We start from the raw sequence: 19,457 nt of genomic DNA, 5'->3' as shown, positions 1-19,457 counted from the left end.
CCAGCAGGAAATCGAACCTGGGATCCTGGTGCTGTGAAGCCACAGTGCTATCCACTTGTGCTACCGTGCTGCCCATTTATCCTTGACTTATCCTTTACAAATCCATGCTGGCTCTCAACGATCAGCTCGCGTTTGACGCAGCTCGCGGAGCCCGTCACACCATCCCTAACCGGCTGTCATACAGCCTGAAAATGTAGGCAACTGAAGGGAGTTACCAACTGCAATCCCCAAACACTTGTCACTAGCTGTGCAGAAAGAAATTCCACTCGTGCACCAAGACGATTGTATGCATCTTGAAACATATATATTTCATGCAGTAACAAGAATTCCGAGTCTCTTTGATTATTGCAAATATTTTCAGAACAAACTGGAAAATAAATTCTACTGATGCAAATTATTCAAGGGGGGAGGGGTGAAAGCACAAACAGATATATTTATGCAGTTTATTTGAAAATAATCGTAATTTCTATTGTCCTCGCCCAATCAACCATCATTCTTGATTTTAATGCACTCCCGCACAAATGAAGCTATTGTGTGTTTTTAATCACATGACCCACTCCAATGTACTTGAAATGGTGAGGAGCTGAGAGTTCAGAGTTCCTGCAGCCTCCTTCTGTGCGGCTGGTGTGACTCGCTCCGGAAGGCGTTTAGCCGGGCACTTTAATCGTGACCTCGGGTTGCTTGACGGAAACATTTAGGTGTTACAGAGGGAGCAGGATTGGAAATTTAAGATTTACATTGAACACATTCGAAAAAAAACCCCAACAAAACCCGAAGGAGGAAGGAAGAGCAGAGAGAGAGAGAGAGAGGAGAGGAGCGGCCGGGTGGCCGGCCGGCTCTGGGTGAGAGGAGATGGCGGGGAACTTCTGGCAGAGCTCGCACTAGTGAGTGATTGATCTCAGTGTGTGAGGCCTAAACAAAAAGCAGAAAATGTGCAAGGGACTGATTCTAGTGAATCATGTTCAAAGTTGTTAACCTTCTATTTTAAGCTGCAGGCTGTACGCGCCGTGCAGTTCGTCCTGATCCGTGTTTTTTTTATTGTTGTCCTGGTGGAAGCTGCATTCAATTGTGGCCTTTCTTCCTGTTCCAGGATCTTTAAAACGGTTTTAATATTAATACAATCTACCGGGTTGTGTGTTTTTTTTTGGGGGGGGGGGGGGGTGGGGATGAAATAACTTGAGCAAGGTGTGTTGGGGTGGAGGAGAGGTGTAGTCTAGATAAAAGAAAGACCAATTTGCGGTGGATGTCTTCATGAACGCCTTCAGGAAAGCTGGTATATTTTAAAAATGTAAATGACATGTTATCGTAACCAGCTGATGAGGGTGGAATTGTAATGTGAAGTCTTAATGATACAATTTGACCAAAAGATCACTTGGCAAATGGTACTTTTATGCAGTTGTGAACATTCCTTCTGTATTTTTGACTTTTGGAATGCTACTATGTTCACATTTTTGACCTTTTTAAGGCTGTGAATATGGGTTTTAAGGTACCTATTTAGGACATTTACCTTTATCAATCGATGATGTGGAGATGCTGGCATTGGACTGGGGTGGGCACAGTAAGAAGCCTTACAACACTAGGTTAAAGTCCAACAGGTTTATTTTTAATCACTAGCTTTTGGAGTGCATTTCCTACCTCCGGTGAATCACCTGAGGAAGGACCTGTGCTCCGAAAGCTAGTGATTTGAAACCAACCTGTTGGACTTTAACTTGGTGTTGAAGACTTATTACTTTATCAATCGAGGCACAGATTACAAAAGCAGGGAGGTCATGTTGGAGTTGTATAGAACTTTGATGAAGCCACAACTGGAATACTGTGTGCAATTCTGGTCGCCACATTATAGGAAGGATGTGATTGCACTGGAGGGGGTGCAGAGGTGAATCACCAGTATGTAACTTTTAAGTTATGAAGAAAGATTGGATTGGCTTGGGTTGTTTCCATTGTAGCAGAGACGATTGAGTGGTGACCTGATCGAGGTGTACAAGATTGAGGGGCATGGACAGGGTGGATAGGGACAAGCTGTTCCCCTTAATGGAAGGGTCAGTAACCAGGGAACAGAAGTTCAAAGTGAGGGGCAGAAGGTTTAGAGGGGATTTGAAGAAAAATAGTTTTACCCAGGGTGTGGTGATTGCCTGGAATGCACTGCCTGGGAGGGTGGTAGAGGCCGGTTGCCTCATCCTTTTAAAATGTATCTGGATGAGCTCTTGGCACGTCATGACATTGAAGGATATGGGCCATGTGCTGGCAAATGGGATTAGGTAGGCAGGTCAGGTGTTTTTCATGAATTGGTGCAGGCTCGATGGCTAAAGGGCCTCTTCTGCACTATTATTCTGTTATGCATGCATAAATGTGTTCTTTTCTGGGGTGAGATACATTTTATGGCCCATGTGAACTCCACAGCTGTAGTCAGTTGGGTCGTATCTATATCGAAAGTAAGATAATTATTTAAATGAATAAATGCTTGTGTTATAGCTGGCTTGACTTCCATCCCAATATTATGGTGAGTTTGAGACTGTTGGCTGCTTGAAGTCCGTTGTCGGCCAGTCTGCTGGGTGAAGTGGCAGATGAAAGTAAAGCATATCTTGTGAGAAACGATGGACTGCGTAAAGCTGATTAAAATTCACAAAACTTCTATTGACTGATAATTGAATTGATTTTTCTTTATAACTATGAAAGAAAAGCTTGAGCAGTTTGGTTGTATTCAGAGTACATGATTCATCTTAATGCAGTGACATAAAACATAGAAACATACGAATTAGGAGCTGGAGTAGGTCATTTGGCCCCTCAAGACTGCTGCGTCATTTGATAAGATCACGGCCTTGAGATCTGTTTGCGGCCTCGACTGCACTTTCCTGTCTACTCACTATACCCTTTGATTTCCTTGTTAGTCAAGCATCTATCTATATCTGCCTTAAAAATATTCAGTGCCCCTGCCCAATGCTCTCTGAGGAGGAAAATTCTACAGGCTCATGACCCTCAGAGAAAATAATTTGTCATATCTCGATCTTGAATGGTAACCCTCTTACACTAGGAGACGCTGTTTAAAAGTATTATCTCCCACAAGGGGAAACAGCCATCCTGTCAAGTCCCCTCTGGATCTTGCGTGTTTCAATAAGATTAACTCTCATTCTTCTAAGCACCAATGGATACAGGCCCAAGCCGTCTGACCTTTTCCCCCTAAGAAGTGCTGAGGATTGTTGGAGGATACAACAGGATATAGATAGATTAGAGACTTAGGCACAGAAATGGCAGATGGAGTTTAATCCGGACAAATGTGAGGTAATGCATTTGGAAGATCAAATCTAGGTATGAATTATACTGTAAATGGCAGAACCCTTAGGAATTTAGCGTGGCCAATTCACCTAATCTGCACATTTTTGGGTTTTGGGGGTGAGACCCATGCAGACACCGGGAGAATGTGTAAACTCCACATAGACAGTGACCTGGGGCTGGGATCGAACCCAGGTCCATGAAGCAGCAGTGCTACCCACTGTGCCACCATGCCACCGTGAGTGCAAAGAAGGTTCACCAGGATGTTGCCTGGTCTCAAGGGTGTTGGCTATGAGGAGAGATTGAATAAACTAGGATTGTTGCCACTGGAAAGACTGAGGCTGACGGGAGACCAGATAGAGGTCTACAAAATTATGAGAAGCATAGACAGGGTGGATAGTTAGAGGCTTTTTCCAAGAGTGGAAGTATGAATTACAAGAGGCACAGATTCAAGGTGAGAGGGCGAATGTTTATGGAAGATATGCGGGGTAAGTTTTTCATGCAGAGACCGATGGGTGCCTGGATTGCGCTGCCAGAGGATGTGGTGAAAGCAGGCCCATTAGCAACATTTAAGAGGCATCTGGATGGATACATGAATAGGGCGGGAATAGAAGGATAGAGATCGAGTAAGGGTAGAAGGTTTTTTTTGAGTTGGACATCATGATCGGCACAGGCTTGGAGGGCTGAAGGGCCTGCTCCAGTGCTGTACTTTTTTTTGTTCTTTGTTCTATAACCCCTTCGTCCCATTCGAGTGGATCATCTCTGAACTGCTTCTACTGCAATTGTGTCCTTTCTTAAATAAGGCGACTAAAACTGTACACCAGACTCTCGATATGGTCTCACCAACACCTTGTAAAGCTGTAGCAAAAAATCTCTACTTTTGTATTTCATTCACATTGCAATAAATGACAACGATCCATTTGCCTTCCTAATCACTTGGTGTCTCAGCATACTAAGTTTTCCTGATTCATGTACCAGGACACCCAGATTCCTCTGCGTTCTGCAATCTTGCTCCATTTAAATAGTATGCTGCTTTTTTGCTCTTCCTGCCAAAGTAGACAAGTTCACATTTTCCCACATGATAGTCCATTTGCCATTCACCCCCCCACCCCCCCCCCCCACCCCCTCCACTCACTTAACCTGTCCGTAGCCCTTTGCAGACTCTTTGCATGCTCTTCACAACATCAGTAAATTTAACAACCATAATTTTCTGTCAGCTAACTGATCCTCTATTGTATTAATATGTTTCCCCTCCCAACCCCTACAGCACCTGCTGTTATTTTTTGTGGTAACCTTTTGAAGTTGCACCTTATCAAATACTTTATGGAAACCATATGTTAGGTTCTTCTTTATCCAAGTTGTTTCCTCAAGGAACTCAATAAATTAGTCAAACACAATTTCACTTTTATTTTAAAAATCCTTGTTGACTCTGCCTGATTGCATTACCCCACTGTAACCTCCTTAATAATAGCTTCTAGTATTCTCCTATGACAGATATTAAGCTAACAGCCCTGTAGTTTCTTGCTTTCTGTCTCTCTCCTTTCTTAAATAGAGGAGCTATTTTTCAATCTGATGGGGCCTTTCCTGAATTTAGGAAATTTTGGAAAATTAAGATATCTGTTCAGTTCATCCACCATTATTTTGCATTATTAATTCCTCAGACTTGTTCTTTAGGGGATTAACGGCTTTTTAAATACCTGTAGAAACTGCTACAATCCGTTTTTATATTTCTAGCTAGCTTTCCCTTTTAATTTTATTTCTGCATTATTTTTTTAGTCATTCTTTACTTTAAAATATATTCTATCCATTGGTCTGATTTGCCATTAATCTTTGCAGAATTGTATGCTTTTTCTTTCAATTTGATACTTTTTGATACCTTTAACTTTCTTAGTTAGCCACTTTCTTAGTTAGCCATGGATGGTGTACCCTATAGACTACACTCCAAAGTGACTTCTTGCCTTTGCTTTATCTCATCTCAACCCAAAGTGATTCTACATTTTAAAGTTTAGAACTAAGGTCATCTCTCTCTCTCCCTCAATTGTACAAACGTCGTCCATAATTAACAGAGCTATCCCACCACCTTTTCCTAGCTTTCTCTCCTTCTGAAGTGTTATGTTTAGCTCAGTGGGCTAGACAGCCGGTTTGTGATGCAGAACAAGGCCAGCAGCGCGGGTTCAATTCCCGTACTAGCTGAGAATTCTGAATTCCGAAACAGGCGCTGGAATGTGGCGACTAGGGGCTTTTCACAGTAACTTGTGACAATAAAAGGTTATTATTATTATTAATCTTGAATATTCAGGTCCCAGCCTTTGCTATATTGTAGCCATGTCTCTAATTACTCCCAGCAGTTCTTGGGAGATTGCTTATCAGTTTCATTTTGACCCTACTGCCTGAAAAGAAATGCAAAAATGGGGGTAAAATCTCCACCTGTATGTGTTGTAAAATCCTCCGGTGCATGTTATTCATTATCAGGCAGTCATCTATTCCAGGGTCTATGTGATCATAACTTTAGTTCCTCATAAAGTTAACTTGTAGCATACGGAAACTTGGAATTTGTCTGCTTTGCATCACACTGCCATCTATTACTGTTTTAAATACTGTACCAAGCTTGTGTTTGTTCTGTCTCAGCTTGCAGTGGATCCTTGATAAGCAAGATGTAATGAAGGAGAGGCAGAAAGACTTGAAGTTCCTGACAGAAGAAGAATATTGGAAGTTGCAAATATTTTTTGCTAATGGTAATGCTGTACATCGGTGTTTCTGTCAGTTGTTGCTAGAGAGGGAGGTTGTGAGAAAAGCAAAATCCATTATTTTCTTTCCAAGGAACATTGCTTTATTTTGGGGATACAGTGAAAGATTTTCCCAGTTTGTCGGCTGTTTAGTTAACATTCAGCAGGCCTGATATTTTCAGGAAAATGCAAATCTTCAAATTAAAGCCACTATAATCATTCACACCAGTTATTTCCTATCCATGGAGAGAACATTAAAACACGTCACTTTATTAACCTGATATAGAGCGTGAAATATGCTGCTACACTGATGAAGGTGGGGAGGGGGGTAAATAGGTTTATTTTTTTAAGAACCCATTCAATTTCCTTTTCAAATTATTGATAGTTCTGCTGCCATTACCTTCATGAGTAGAGACTTCCAGGTCATTAGCACTCACTGCGAGGGGAAAAAAAAAAATTCTTCCTCATGTTCCCTCTGCATCTCTTGCCCAAAAGCTTAAATCTGTGTTAAATTCAGACAACATTAAATTACACCATATGGGAAACTGTAGATATAGCCAAGAGAATAGTACTACAGCACTGCAAAATCAAAATACTGTTGATTCTGGAAATGTGAAATAAATGTTGGAATTACAGAAAAGAAAATGCAGTACTTCAGTTATCGACTTCAAAAACAATCTTTAAGTTTTACATTTTATGCCTACTGGGACAAATTTAAGTCAAGAGTTTGGTTAGGGCACAAGGTTGAGCCATCTCAATTTAATGCATTTATGTATATCATTACATGGTGAGCAAACATTGTAAATAAACATTTCTTGTTTCACAAATAGTAATCCAAGCTCTTGGAGAACACCTCAAACTGAGGCAGCAAGTTATTGCAACTGCAACAGTCTACTTCAAGAGATTCTATGCTAGGTAAGGTACTTCTTAAATTTTATTTTAAGCTCTTTCATCACTATAAACTGGAACAAGAGCGACCATTCATATTTGGTACTAAGACTTGTATATATCTTGGTGCTCATTCCACTCCATAATATGCATCCTTTACCTGCTGCAACAAAGGTGCAGATCAGTAAGAGCACTGCAAATTGTGTTAAATGGTGCTTGTCTGGCATATTTAGTAGCTACTTGGTTTCTATGTAAGATGTATTGGTTTCACATGGTGGCATTGTGTATTATTGTCTTAAGCATTATTTATTTCAGTTCAAACTTGTGTGCAGTGATAAAAACACTAATTTGAAATTGGGGCCTATACAAGTTTTATTTTGTGAAAGCGTCACTTTTTCCATTAAATACAAATTTGTGATATAATAGGACCATGTCTTAATTATGAGGCAAATGTGTCACATGGACAAACAAAGTAGGTGCGTTTATATAGCATCCTTTAGAACTTCAGAGCATTCCCAAACACTTCACAGAATTGTTACGGTGCAGAGGGAGGCCCATTGTGTCTGCATCGGCACTCCAAACAAGCATTATGACTTATTGCCATTCCCCTGCCTTTTCCCCATGTTCCCGCACATTGTTTCTGTTCAAGTAATCATCGAATGCCTCGAATGAAACTGCATGTGCCACACCTCCAGGCAGTGAATTCCAGACCTGAACCACTCATTGTCTGAAAACGTTTTTTTCACATCACATTTGCTTCTTTTGCAAATCACCTTAAATCTGTGTCCTCTTGTTCTTGATCCTTTTATGATGGGGTACATTTTCTCCCTATCTACTCTGTCCCTGTCCAGCCTATCCTCATAACTGAAGTTTCTCATCCCTGGAACCATTCACATCCTTCCTAAAATGTGGGGCCCAGAACTGTACACAATACTTCAGCTGAGGTCTAACATGTGTCTTGTATAAGTTCAAGTTAACCTCCTTCCACTTCTACTCTATGCCCCTATTAATAAAGTCCAGTATACTTCAAAGCCATTAATTACTTTTGAGTCCAGTCATTGTTTTTGCATGGGAATGCTAAACAAAATCAACTTCGACATTTGTATCTGGTTGGCCAAAAAATATTTTTCCTGCCCGGTGCTGTTTCCTCATATATGTCAAATGGCCAACATTCCAGGGGAGGACAAAGAAAATGCCTCCCAGACACTCTGAAGCACGGCAGCATTGACAGTAATGACTAGGAGGAGCTCGCTGCCTATCATTCAAAGTGGCTGCACCTTGTCCATCAAGTTCCATCACACTTTGAGTCACAATGTCTTCATGATGCAGCAAAAAGGAAGCCAGTCCTGCACTCTTCATCCCACTACCTCATGGGACATCCTGCCCTCTGACTCCCACAACTACTTTGATAATACCGCATGTCATTCTGTTTGCTGTAAGGACTCTTTCATTTTCCTCGTTTCTCTATGTTCATTGCATCTGTTTTGACAATGCCACCTTCTTCACAAGTTCCTTCAATTTGTCTTCCTTTTTCCTCAACTCAGGATTACATATTACTGTTTTTATAGCCTCTGGATTCAATATTGAGTTCAGCAATTTCAGATTCTTGTCTGTACTTTCATTTATTTTTCAATAGACGTGGCAATGTTTTGTCTAATTCCTTTCACACCTTTTCCAGGCCCATCATTCATTTCTTGTCCAATTACCATCTCTCTTTGCCTTGTTGCATCATCCATTTTGTCGTTTAATCTCTCCTGACTTCCACTTTGTCCCAGACCTTCCCTTTTCTTCTTTGACCTCCTTCCCCATTCCCTATTTTTCTTGCTTAAAACCTGTTACATCTCTACCTCTCCAGTTCTGACAAAACACCTGAAATGTTAACTCTGTTTCATACTCCGCAGACGCTCCCTGAGCTTCTGAGTATTTCTAACAATTACTGTTTTTATATGATTTTCTTGATTTTGTGGAATCCGAGACTAGTTCAGCAAGGAAGACTAGCCAGCTCATTGTGTATGTGCCAACTCTTTCAAAGAGCAATACAGTTCATTTCACTACTCTACTCTTGCCTTACATTCTTGCAACTTTTTCTCCTTTAAGTATTTATCGAATCTTGCTCAGAAATCTATTATTGAATCTGCATCCACCATCTTAGCAGGCAATGCAATCTAAATCCTAACCACACATTGCATTTAAAAAAACATTAATCCTTGCCTTTAACCAGTTGCCTTTAATCTGTGCTCTCTACTTGACCCTTCACAGTTACTTTTTATTTCTGTTTAAACCCTTCATGGTTTTAAATACCTCTATCAAATCTCCTCTTCGCTTTCTCTGCTCCAATATTATCCATGTAACTGTAATCTCTCCTCTCTGCAACCATTCTACTTTATCTCTGCTGTACTCTCTCCTTTGTGTCCTTCATAAAAGCTGTGGCCTTAGAATTGGACACTGTATTCTAGCTGGGTTTATCAATGGAAAGTTGAATTGTCCAAGATAACTTGGAGCAAATATTGTACTGCATTACAGTGAATTAACTGTTTCTGTGACCTTTTTACCTTCAGATATTCACTAAAGAGTATAGACCCAGTACTGATGGCGCCAACTTGTGTATTTTTAGCATCGAAAGTAGAGGTATTTTCAAATAATAAATTCTACATATTCACACATTAGTATCTCATCACTTGAATTACTAGTTCTCATGAGAATTTTATTGACGAGCAATATTGTTCAATCAGATTAGAAATTTACAGTTTTTTGAAAATTCATGGAGAATAATTAATAATCCAGGAGTAATTAATTATAAGGCACTGATTTGTGGAGTCTGCAAACTTTTGAGGTGACATGAAGAGATTTCCAATGAATTTTGAAGCTTGAAATTAAGTTAATAATTTCTGGTTGTGTTTTAGGGTAACAAATCTATTCCTTGATAGGACAAGTGACCTAAAAATATCCAAACATGTGCTAAATGGTGTCTGCAAAATTATTACTGAATTCTTGAGGAAAAATTAGACAAATTTAATGCTAAGAATCACAATACTCCAGGCAAGACTAGAAGGATTAAAGGATAAAAGCAAATTACTGCGGATGCTGGAATCTGAAACCAAAGAGAAAATGCAGGAAAACCTCAGCAGGTCTGGCAGCATCTGTAGGGAGAGAAAAGAGCTAAGGTTTCGAGTCCAGATGACCCCTTGTCAAAGCTTTGATAAAGGGTCACCTGGACTCGAAACAGTAGCTCTTTTCTCTCCCTACAGATGCTGCCAGACCTGCTGAGGTTTTCAAGGATAAAAGTATCTTTCACAGTAAAGCCATTGGTTCTAATTTGTGGTTGTCCCTGTTTGCATTTAGGATTTTCAGTGTTGAATGAAGAACTATGTTGATTAATTGTTTGGGATACACTTAACAAAGCATTGTTCCGAGGTCCCGGGTTCGATCCCGGCTCTGGGTCACTGTCCGTGTGGAGTTTACACAGTCTCCCCGTGTTTGCGTGGGTTTCGCCCCACAGCCCAAAAGATGTGCAGGCTAGGTGGATTGGCCACGCTAAATTGCCCCTTAATTGGAAAAAATGAATTGGGTACTCTATAAAAATTTTTTTAAAAAAAAGCATTGTTGCACCATTATTTAATGTTGGAAAATAGTATTTAAAATAAAGAGTCGCCAGTTAATCTCCAGTAAGTAAATTATTGCTCTTTACAAGTGTTTGTCTGCTGCTCTGTCCCCAAATATAAAAATTTACTCGAGGTGTATCTCAGATTGGTTGAAATGGTATGGGGTGATATTACATGGACCCTGGGCCGGATGGGATTCTGGAAAGTGTGAAAATAGATAAACCCCCAGGGCTGGATGGGATTTATCCTAGGATTCTCTGGGAAGCTAGGGAGGAGATTGCTGAGCCTTTGGCTTTGATCTTTAAGTCATCTTTGTCTACAGGAATAGTGCCAGAAGACTGGAGGATAGCAAATGTTGTCCCCTTGTTCAAGAAGGGGAGTAGAGACAAACCAGGTAACTATAGACCAGTGAGCCTTACTTCTGTTGTGGGCAAACTCTTGGAAAGGTTTATAAGAGATAGGATGTATAATCATCTGGAAAGGAATAATTTGATTAGAGATAGTCAACACGGTTTTGTGAAGGGTAGGTCGTGCCTCACAAACCTTATAGAGTTCTTTGAGAAGGTGACCAAACAGGTGGATGAGGGTAAAGCAGTTGATGTGGTGTATATGGATTTCAGTAAAGCGTTCGATAAGGTTCCCACGGTAGGCTACTGCAGAAAATACGGAGGCATGGGATTCAGGGTGATTTAGCAGTTTGGATCAGAAATTGGCTAGCTGGAAGAAGACAAAGGGTGGTGGTTGATGGGAAATGTTCAGCCTGGAGTCCAGTTACTAGTGGTGTACCACAAGGATCTGTTTTGGGGCCACTGCTGTTTGTCATTTTTATAAATGACCTGGAGGAGGGCGTAGAAGGATGGGTGAGTAAATTTGCAGATGACATTAAAGTCAGTAGAGTTGTGGACAGTGCGGAAGGATGTTACAGAGGGACATAGATAAGCTGCAGCGCTGGGCTGAGAGGTGGCAAATGGAGTTTAATGCAGAAAAGTGTGAGGTGATTCATTTTGGAAGGAATAACAGGAAGACAGAGTACTGGGCTAATGGTAAGATTCTTGGCAGTGTGGATGAGCAGAGAGATCTCGGTGTACATGTACATAGATCCCTGAAAGTTGCCACCCAGGTTGAGAGGGTTGTTAAGAAGGCGTACGGCGTGTTAGCTTTTATTGGTAGAAGGATTGAGTTTTGTCGCCATGAGGTCATGTTGCAGCTGTCCAAAACTCCGGTGCGGCCGCATTTGGAGTATTGCGTGCAATTCTGGTCGCCGCATTATAGGAAGGATGTGGAAGCATTGGAAAGGGTGTAGAGGAGATTTACCAGAATGTTGCCTGGTATGGAGGGAAGATCTTATGAGGAAAGGCTGAGGGACTTGAGGCTGTTTTCATTAGAGAGAAGAAAGTTAAGAAGTGACTTAATTGAGGCATACAAGATGATCCGAGGATTGGATAGGGTGGACAGTGAGAGCCTTTTTCCTCGGATGGTGATGTCTAGCACGAGGGGGCATAGCTTTAAATTGAGGGGAGATAGATATAGGACAGATGTCAGAGGTAGGTTCTTTACTCTGAGAGTAGTAAGGGTGTGGAATGCCCTGCCTGCAACAGTAGTGGACTCGCCAACACTAAGGGCATTCAAATGGTCATTGGATAGACATATGGACGATAAGGGAATAGTGTAGATGGGCTTTAGAGTGGTTTCACAGGTCGGTGCAACATCGAGGGCCGAAGGGCCTGTACTGCGCTGTTATGTTCTATGTTCTGGTAGGGTGGAACAGGGTAGTGGGTGATGGGAGGGTTGTGGAATGGGGGGGGGCGAGGTAAGGAATTTTGTGGGGGTGGGCTGAACTGACAGACAAAGTCTCGGCTATTGGGAAGCGGGCGAGGATGAGGCCCTCCCTGGTGGTGTGGGCATGCCGGATCCTTCCGGCTGACTGACCACACTCTGGCTCCTCCCCAGGTTTGTCCATCATCCCCTCTTGGTCCGACTCCTCCTCTTCTTCCTCCTCCTCCAGCATGTTGCCCCACTGCTCCTCAAGGGTGTGGAGGGCACAGCAGACCATCACAAAATGGGAGATGCTCTGGAGGATGTACTGCAGTGCACCATCAGAGCGGTCTAGGCAACGGAACTGCAGTTTGAGCAGCCAACATTTTCCTTGTTATATCGGACCTCCGTCTCCAGACTCTGCACTGGTGTCATTATCCAGGACCTCAATGTATACTCCTTATCCCCCAAAGAGCCAACCTGTTATCCTGGGGTGGTCCTCAAGACGCCGGGTTCTCCATGTCCCAGGATGTAGCTGTCATGCACGCTTGCTTTGAAGCGTGCACACACATGCATGATCTGAAGGTGGTGGTTGCACACGAGTTGAACGTTCAGGGAGTGGAACCCCTTCCTGTAAATGAAAGTCACTCTCTGATGGCGCGGTGTGTATGGCGACATGCGTGACATTAATTACGCCCCGGACCTGGGGCATCCTGGCGATGGCAGAGAATCCTGCAGCCTGGGCATCTAGGTGTGCTTGGTCCAGCTCAAAGTTCATGTAGTCTGCTGTCTGGGCATACGGGGCATTCGTGAGCTGTATCTTGTGAAGTACCAGCTCAAGCCCTGGAATTAACTTGCTGCATAAATGTTCAGTGCTGTGGTGGCCTTCACAGCCACTGGGTGTGAGTGTCCGCCTCCTCCTCCATGGGTTGCCAAGTCCACGAGGACATAGCACAGGTGCCGCACTGTCCCTTTGTTGAGACGGATTCTCTTGTGGCACATGCTATCCATCATCTCGAAAGACCAACGATGCCTGTACACCTTGGGCCGTCGCTCGCGATTCCCCTCTGGGTTCCTCCTTGGCCTGATGGGTGGCCGGGTCTTCGGTGTGTGCAACCCCCTGGCCACATCAGGAGCTCCTAGACTCTCAGTCCCTTGCCAGGAACATTAGGGAGACCGTCCTCCCCTGATCCCCACACACGCCCTTTCGCCGCGAGGATATCCCCAGTGCTGAAGCCCAGCTCTTTGAGTGTTCGATTGTTGGCTGCTACGTCTATGGTGCTGATGCGACTCGAGGTCCGGCAAAGTGATCAGGCTTCAAAGTTTGATTGAAATGCGGTGCAATTATCATCGTCTGAGACATAGCACATATACATGTACAAGAAGCCACTTGAGAAAACAGTCAACAGTAACAAAGATTTGAAAATCAACGATGTAACATTCCACATGACACACTAAACATTAAACATCAAGGAAATGTCACTGTTCCATATTTGTACCAAGACAAAGCTATACCTGCTCATCTTCACAAAACAAACAGACACATGGAGCTGGATTCTCTAGTCGCCAACGCCGCAATCGCATTTTGCGATCGGCCGCAGGATCAAAGTTTTCGACCAATTTGGGGCGGCGAGCTTTTGCAATTCTCCCCCTCGGAGAGTACGCCGCGCGACGTATCAACGGCCTCAGGGCGTTGCCTGTGGCCCGCCCCCCGATGCCCTGCCCCAGACCGGCTGAGTTCCTGACTGCATGGGTCTCTCATGTGACGGGAGGGCTGATCCGCAGGCAGGGGGACTTTGCCAGGGTCTAGGGGCACTGTGGGGGGGATGGTCTGGGGCGCGCACGAGCTGGCCAAATGGGGGGCACTATTTCGTAGCCCGCGCCCGCCAGCGGCCAGCGCACTGCGCTGCCACTGCAAGCCGCCGCTGTGCGCAAGCGCGGCCACGGACCCGACAATTCTCTGGGCCTTATCGGCAGCCATAGCCGGGTGCTCTACTCTGCCTTGATGCTAGCCCCCAGCCAAACGGGGGATCGGTGGCCCGTTTTACGCCATTTTTTCTTTCATAAAACACTACCGTTCCCACACCGCCATGGGGACATAGCCTCAAAATCAGAGAATCCAGCCCATGGTATCGCCCCTCTCGGGTTCCTGAACGGAAATAGAGAAAATGCCTTAGAATGTGTTATGTTCAGAAAGTTGTTGTAAAAATGATCTGTCCATCAATGTGTGACTTGTTCCATGTATCAGTGCCATTCTCCGTCCAGGGGCAACAGCTGTGCAGGCCCTCCCACATGGCACAATCTCACGGGAACAAAATCCTGGCATCCACGTATTCCACTGGCGCTCAAGGTGCAGTTGAACATTCTTGACTTTCAGCATGTTTAACCCGCGGTGACGTGTCAGTTCCATGCAGCACTCGCATGTTCAACCTGCGGTGACGTACCAGTTCCATGCAGCACTCATCACACCAGCAACAAAAGCATCAGCAATCTCCGAAAACATTTCTTCAACGGCGTGGCTCCTTTGGAACACTGTCATGCACCAGGCCCTGCAGCGTCATCTTGCTTCAAACTAGATTGCCTTTTTAAAAAATAATCTTTATTGTCACAAGTAGGCTTGCATTAACACTGCAATGAAGTTACTGTGAAAAGCCCTGAGTCGCCATATTCCGGCGCCTGTTCGGGTACACAGAGGGAGAATTCAGAATATCCAATTCACCTAACCTGCACGTCTTTCGCGACTTGTGGGAGGAAACCGAAGCACCCGGAGGAAACCCACGCAGACACAGTGAGAACGTGCCAACTCCGCAGACAGTGACCCAAGTCGGGAATCGAACCAGGGACCCTGGAGCTGTGAAGCAACAATGCTAACCACTGTGCTACCGTGCTGCCCGGTAGACTCTTGCGTTCCCCCTGAGCCCACTGTGCCAAGACCCAGGTATCTTAGAAAAAAATTGTTCTTCTTTCCAGCTGCAGAAAAGGAAAGAAACAGCAGCCTCTGAAGCCACCAGCAAGAGCAAGCAATAAACACAACCTTCAGTTGTGAAGTTTGAGGCTGCTCACAGTCATAGGGAGTTAAAGTGACCGTCAGCGTATAACAAGAACAGGGTTCTGTCCTGGAAGTGTTTGGTAGGACAGGCAGCAGCTGTAGTTTCCCCTGTTGCGGGTATCCACAATATTTAAAGATGGCTTGAAGGCTTCGAGGATGAAAACCACCCCCTCTCCCACCCCCCTTGTCCATGGGCGATTCCCACCTGGAACACTTTAGCCCCCCAACTCCAGCCCCCTGAGGGGTTCCCCACCGCCAAACATTGGGGCAGCAGCTCTCGGACTGCATGTCGGAAAATGGAAATGGCTATTCACCTTCTCACTTCTTCTCCACAGCCATTGAGCCATCTTCACATTTTTAAGACTAGTACTAAACAATGCTCGCATGATTTCTCACTGGGGAGCCAGTTAATTCCCAGGAGGCCTTTGCATTCGAGTTGAATCTCGCTATTGAGATGGAAATTACTGCAAATTGGAGTTAATGATATGCTCACCGTATTTGGTGTGATCCAGAAGAACTCCTCGTCGGGAGCGGGCCAGTTAGATAGCAAACTGATCTTTGCCCGGTGCAAATCTATATTTTGGCCTTTCCTGCTATTTAACTGGAGGGTCCAGATCCGTGTCGGGCACAACGAGGTGGTTAAATCGCGCCCAGGATTTCTGGTGATCTAGCAAAATACACTGGCCAGGCGGCGTTTCCCCCCCCCCCCCAAGGAATTCCCTGGACATAAGCTGAGAGTCTCAGATAGTTCTTGGTTGAGGAATTAAAGTAAGGGTTAGGATTTGTCTCATGCATTTGATTAATATTCCTTATTAGTGGGTTAGTCGATCTGCATTTTGCACCTTTTCAAGCTTTTATTTTCTAGAAATCATGGTGAATACCTGATAGAATGTTCTTTTGTCTGTGATGAATTAACTACGCTGACAACCATTAACAGATATGACTTAATTTGATCATGGGCATCTGGCTCCAAGGTGACCAAGGGTGGGAACTCAATACCCAGGGGTATTCAATATTTAGGAAAGATAGAAGGAAAGAGAGGTTGAGTAGTGTTGCTGGTTAAAGAGGAGATTAATGCAATAGTAAGGAAGGACATTAGCTTAGACGATGTGGGATCTGTATGGGCGGAGCTGCGGAACATCAAAGGACAAAAGAACGTTAGTGGGAGTTGTGCAAGACCACCACACAGTAGTTGTGAGGTTGGGGATGGCATCAAATTGGAAATTAGAGATGCGTGCAGTTATTATGGGTGACTTCAATCAGCATATTGATGGATTAATCAAACGGGTAGCAATGCGATGGAGGAGAATTTCCTGGAATGTATCAAGGATGTTTTTCTCGACCTGTGTCAAAGAACCAACTAGAGAGCAGGCCATCCTAGACTGGGTGTTGTGCAATGAAAGAGGATTAATTAGCAACGTTGTGGTGCGAGATCCTTCAGGGAAGAGTAATATGGTAGAATTCTTCATTAAGATGAAGAGTGATACAGTTACGTCTGAGACTAGGGTCCTGAAATTAAAGAAAGCAAACTTTGATGGTATGAGACATGGATTGGCGAGGATAAAATGACAAAGGATACTTGGGGGGTTGATGGTGGGTAGGCAATGGCAGATATTTAAAGAACACATGGATGAACTTCAACAATTTAACATCCCTGCCTAGCGCAAGAGTAATACTGGGAAGGTGACTCAACCATGGCTAACATGGGAAATCCGGGATAATGTTAAAGCCAATGAGGAGGCACATACATTGACCATAAAAAGCAGAAAGCCTGAGGACTGAGAGAAATTCAAAATTCAGCGGAAGAGGACAAAAGGTTTAATTCGGAAGGGCATAATAGAATACGAGAGTAAGCTTGCAGAAAGCATAAAAACTGACTGCAAAAGTTTCTATGGATGTGTGAAGAGAAAAGGTTTGGTGAAGACAAATGTAGGTCCCTTACAATTGGATTAAGATAAATTCATAATGGGCAAGAAAGAGATGGCAGACCAGTTGAACAATTACTTTGGTCCGTCTTCATGAAAGAGGACACAAATGACGTTCCTGAGATGTTCCTGAAATACTAGGGACAGAGGGCCTAGCATGAAGGAGGAACTGAAGGAAATCCTTATTAGACAGGAAATTGTATTGGGGAAATTGATGGGATTCAAACCCAATACGTCTTCAAAGACTGATGCTCTGCATCCCAGGGTACTTGAGGAAGTGGCCCTAGAAATAGCGGATGCATTGGTGATCATTCAATAGAATCTGGAAGAGTTCCAATGGATTGGAGGATAGCTAATGTAACCTCACTTTTTAAAAAAGGAGGGAGAGAGAAAATGGGGAATTGTCGACCAGTTAGCCTGACGTCGGTGGTGGGGTAAATGCTGGAGTCAATTATTAAGGATAAAATAACTTGGCATTTGGAAAGTGGGGACAAGATCGGCCCAAATAGTTGATTCACTAAAGGGAAATCATACTTGACAAATCTTTGGAATTTTTTGAGGACAGTAGAGTGGACAAGGATGAACCAGTGGATCTTGTATATCTGGACCTTCAAAAGGCTTTTGACAAGGTCCTACAGAAGAGATTAGTGAGCAAAATTAAAGCTTATGGTATTGGGGGTAATGTATTGACATGGATAGAGAGCTGGTTGGTAGTCAGGAAGCGGAGAGTTGGAATAAACGGGTCCTTTTCAGAATGGCAAGCAGTGACTCGTGGGGTACTGCAGGGTTCAGTGCTGGGACCCCAGCTGTTCACAATATACATTAATGATTTGGATGAAGAAATTGCATGCAATATCTCCAAATCTGCAGACGACTATGCTGAGTGACAGTGTGTGCTGTGAGGAGGATGCAGAAAGGCTGCAGGGTGACTTGGACAGGCTGACGGAGTGGGCAAATACTTGGCAAATGCAATATAATGTGGGTAAATGCCAGGTTATCCACTTTTGATGACAAAAACAGGAAGGCAGATTATTATCTGAATGGTGGCAGTTTAGAAAAAGGGGAAGTGCAATGATATCTGGGTGTCATGGTGGAACAGTTGCTGAAGGTTGGCATGCAGGTACAGCAGGCGGTGAGGAAAGCTAATGGCATGCTGGCCTTCATAGCAAGATGAGTTGAGTATAGGAGTGGGGTTGCCTTGCTGCAGTTATACAGGGCCTTATTGGGGCCACACCTTGAGCATTGTGTGCAGTTTTGGTCTCCTAGTTTGAGGAAGGACATTCTTGATTTTGAGGGTGTCCAGCGAAGGTTCACCAGACTAATTCCTGGGATGGCCTATGAAGAAAGACTGGATTGATTGGGCTTGTACTCACTGGAGTTTAGAAAAATGAGGGTGATCTCATAGAAACATGTAAGATTCTGATGGGACTGGACAGGCTAGATGCGAGAAGAATGTCCCCGATGTTGGGGGCATCCAGAATTGGGGTCACAGCTTAAGAATAAGGGGTAAGTCATTCAGGACTGAGATGAGGAAGAACTTCTGAGTTGTGATCTTGTGGCATCCTCTACCACAGAAAGCTGTTGGATCCAATTCGTTGGATATATTCAAGAGGGAGCTGGACGTGGCCCTTATGACTAAAGGGATCAAGGGGTATGGAGAGAAAGCGGGAGTGGGATATTGAATTTGCATGATCAGCCGTAATCATATTGGCAGGGTTGAATGGCCTACTCCTACACCTATTTTCTATGTTTCTCGAACTATCAGTGTTATTACAGAGTTAACAAATAAAACATTTATAATAGAATATTCTTGCACTAAACTACAACTGGACTGATAAAAAAGGGGAGCTTTTTTTATAAAGCAAGCATTGATTATTCCTGTTCTGTAAGATCCTGCTGTTGCAATTAATCTGATTGGGCTTGATTTCAACCTGTATATATTTGCAACTTTTGTAATGACGTTTGGAAGCTAAACTAAAGCATCCAATTAAATTTATTGCCGTCATTGTTCTGTTATATTAGTCATCACTGTCTCTCAACTTGCTTATAGGAATTTGGTGTTGTCTCAAACACGCGTTTGATTTCAGCTTCAACTTCAGTGTGTGAGTACAAAGCTTTTTTATCTGTTAACAAAGTCTTTACCTTTCCAAGCTAAAAATTCTGATTTCATAGTTATATAGTTAACAGATGATGGCTTAAGTGCATGGTCGAAACCATGGCAAATGGATTTTGATGTGAAGGC

The 19,457-nt window shown here is 43.5% G+C and overlaps 1 protein-coding gene across 4 annotated transcripts in view; it reads left to right on the top strand.

Annotated features, from left to right (window-relative positions):
• The first annotated feature begins 600 nt into the window (after positions 1-600).
• The window catches only part of ccnc (cyclin C), a 65,211-nt gene continuing 46,354 nt past the window's right edge, over positions 601-19,457 (top strand). Inside the window, exons 1-5 of one of the 4 annotated variants that reach the window (XM_072499605.1) lie at positions 601-842; positions 5,899-6,005; positions 6,827-6,911; positions 9,443-9,512; positions 19,266-19,317. In XM_072499605.1, the coding sequence (XP_072355706.1) occupies positions 5,930-6,005; positions 6,827-6,911; positions 9,443-9,512; positions 19,266-19,317 (283 nt within the window). In that variant the 5' untranslated portion in view covers positions 601-842; positions 5,899-5,929. Of the gene's footprint in view, positions 885-5,898; positions 6,006-6,826; positions 6,912-9,442; positions 9,513-10,808; positions 10,881-19,265; positions 19,318-19,457 lie in introns of those variants that run through there. The other 3 variants (XM_072499604.1, XM_072499607.1, XM_072499606.1) reach the window with 3 other exon arrangements.

The sequence above is a fragment of the Scyliorhinus torazame genome, chromosome 4, assembly GCF_047496885.1.
Source record: "Scyliorhinus torazame isolate Kashiwa2021f chromosome 4, sScyTor2.1, whole genome shotgun sequence".
In the NCBI taxonomy this organism is placed as follows: Eukaryota; Metazoa; Chordata; class Chondrichthyes; order Carcharhiniformes; family Scyliorhinidae; genus Scyliorhinus; species Scyliorhinus torazame.
The sequence above is the reverse complement of the archived record's forward strand: the minus strand, read 5'-3'. Positions and strand labels throughout refer to the sequence as shown.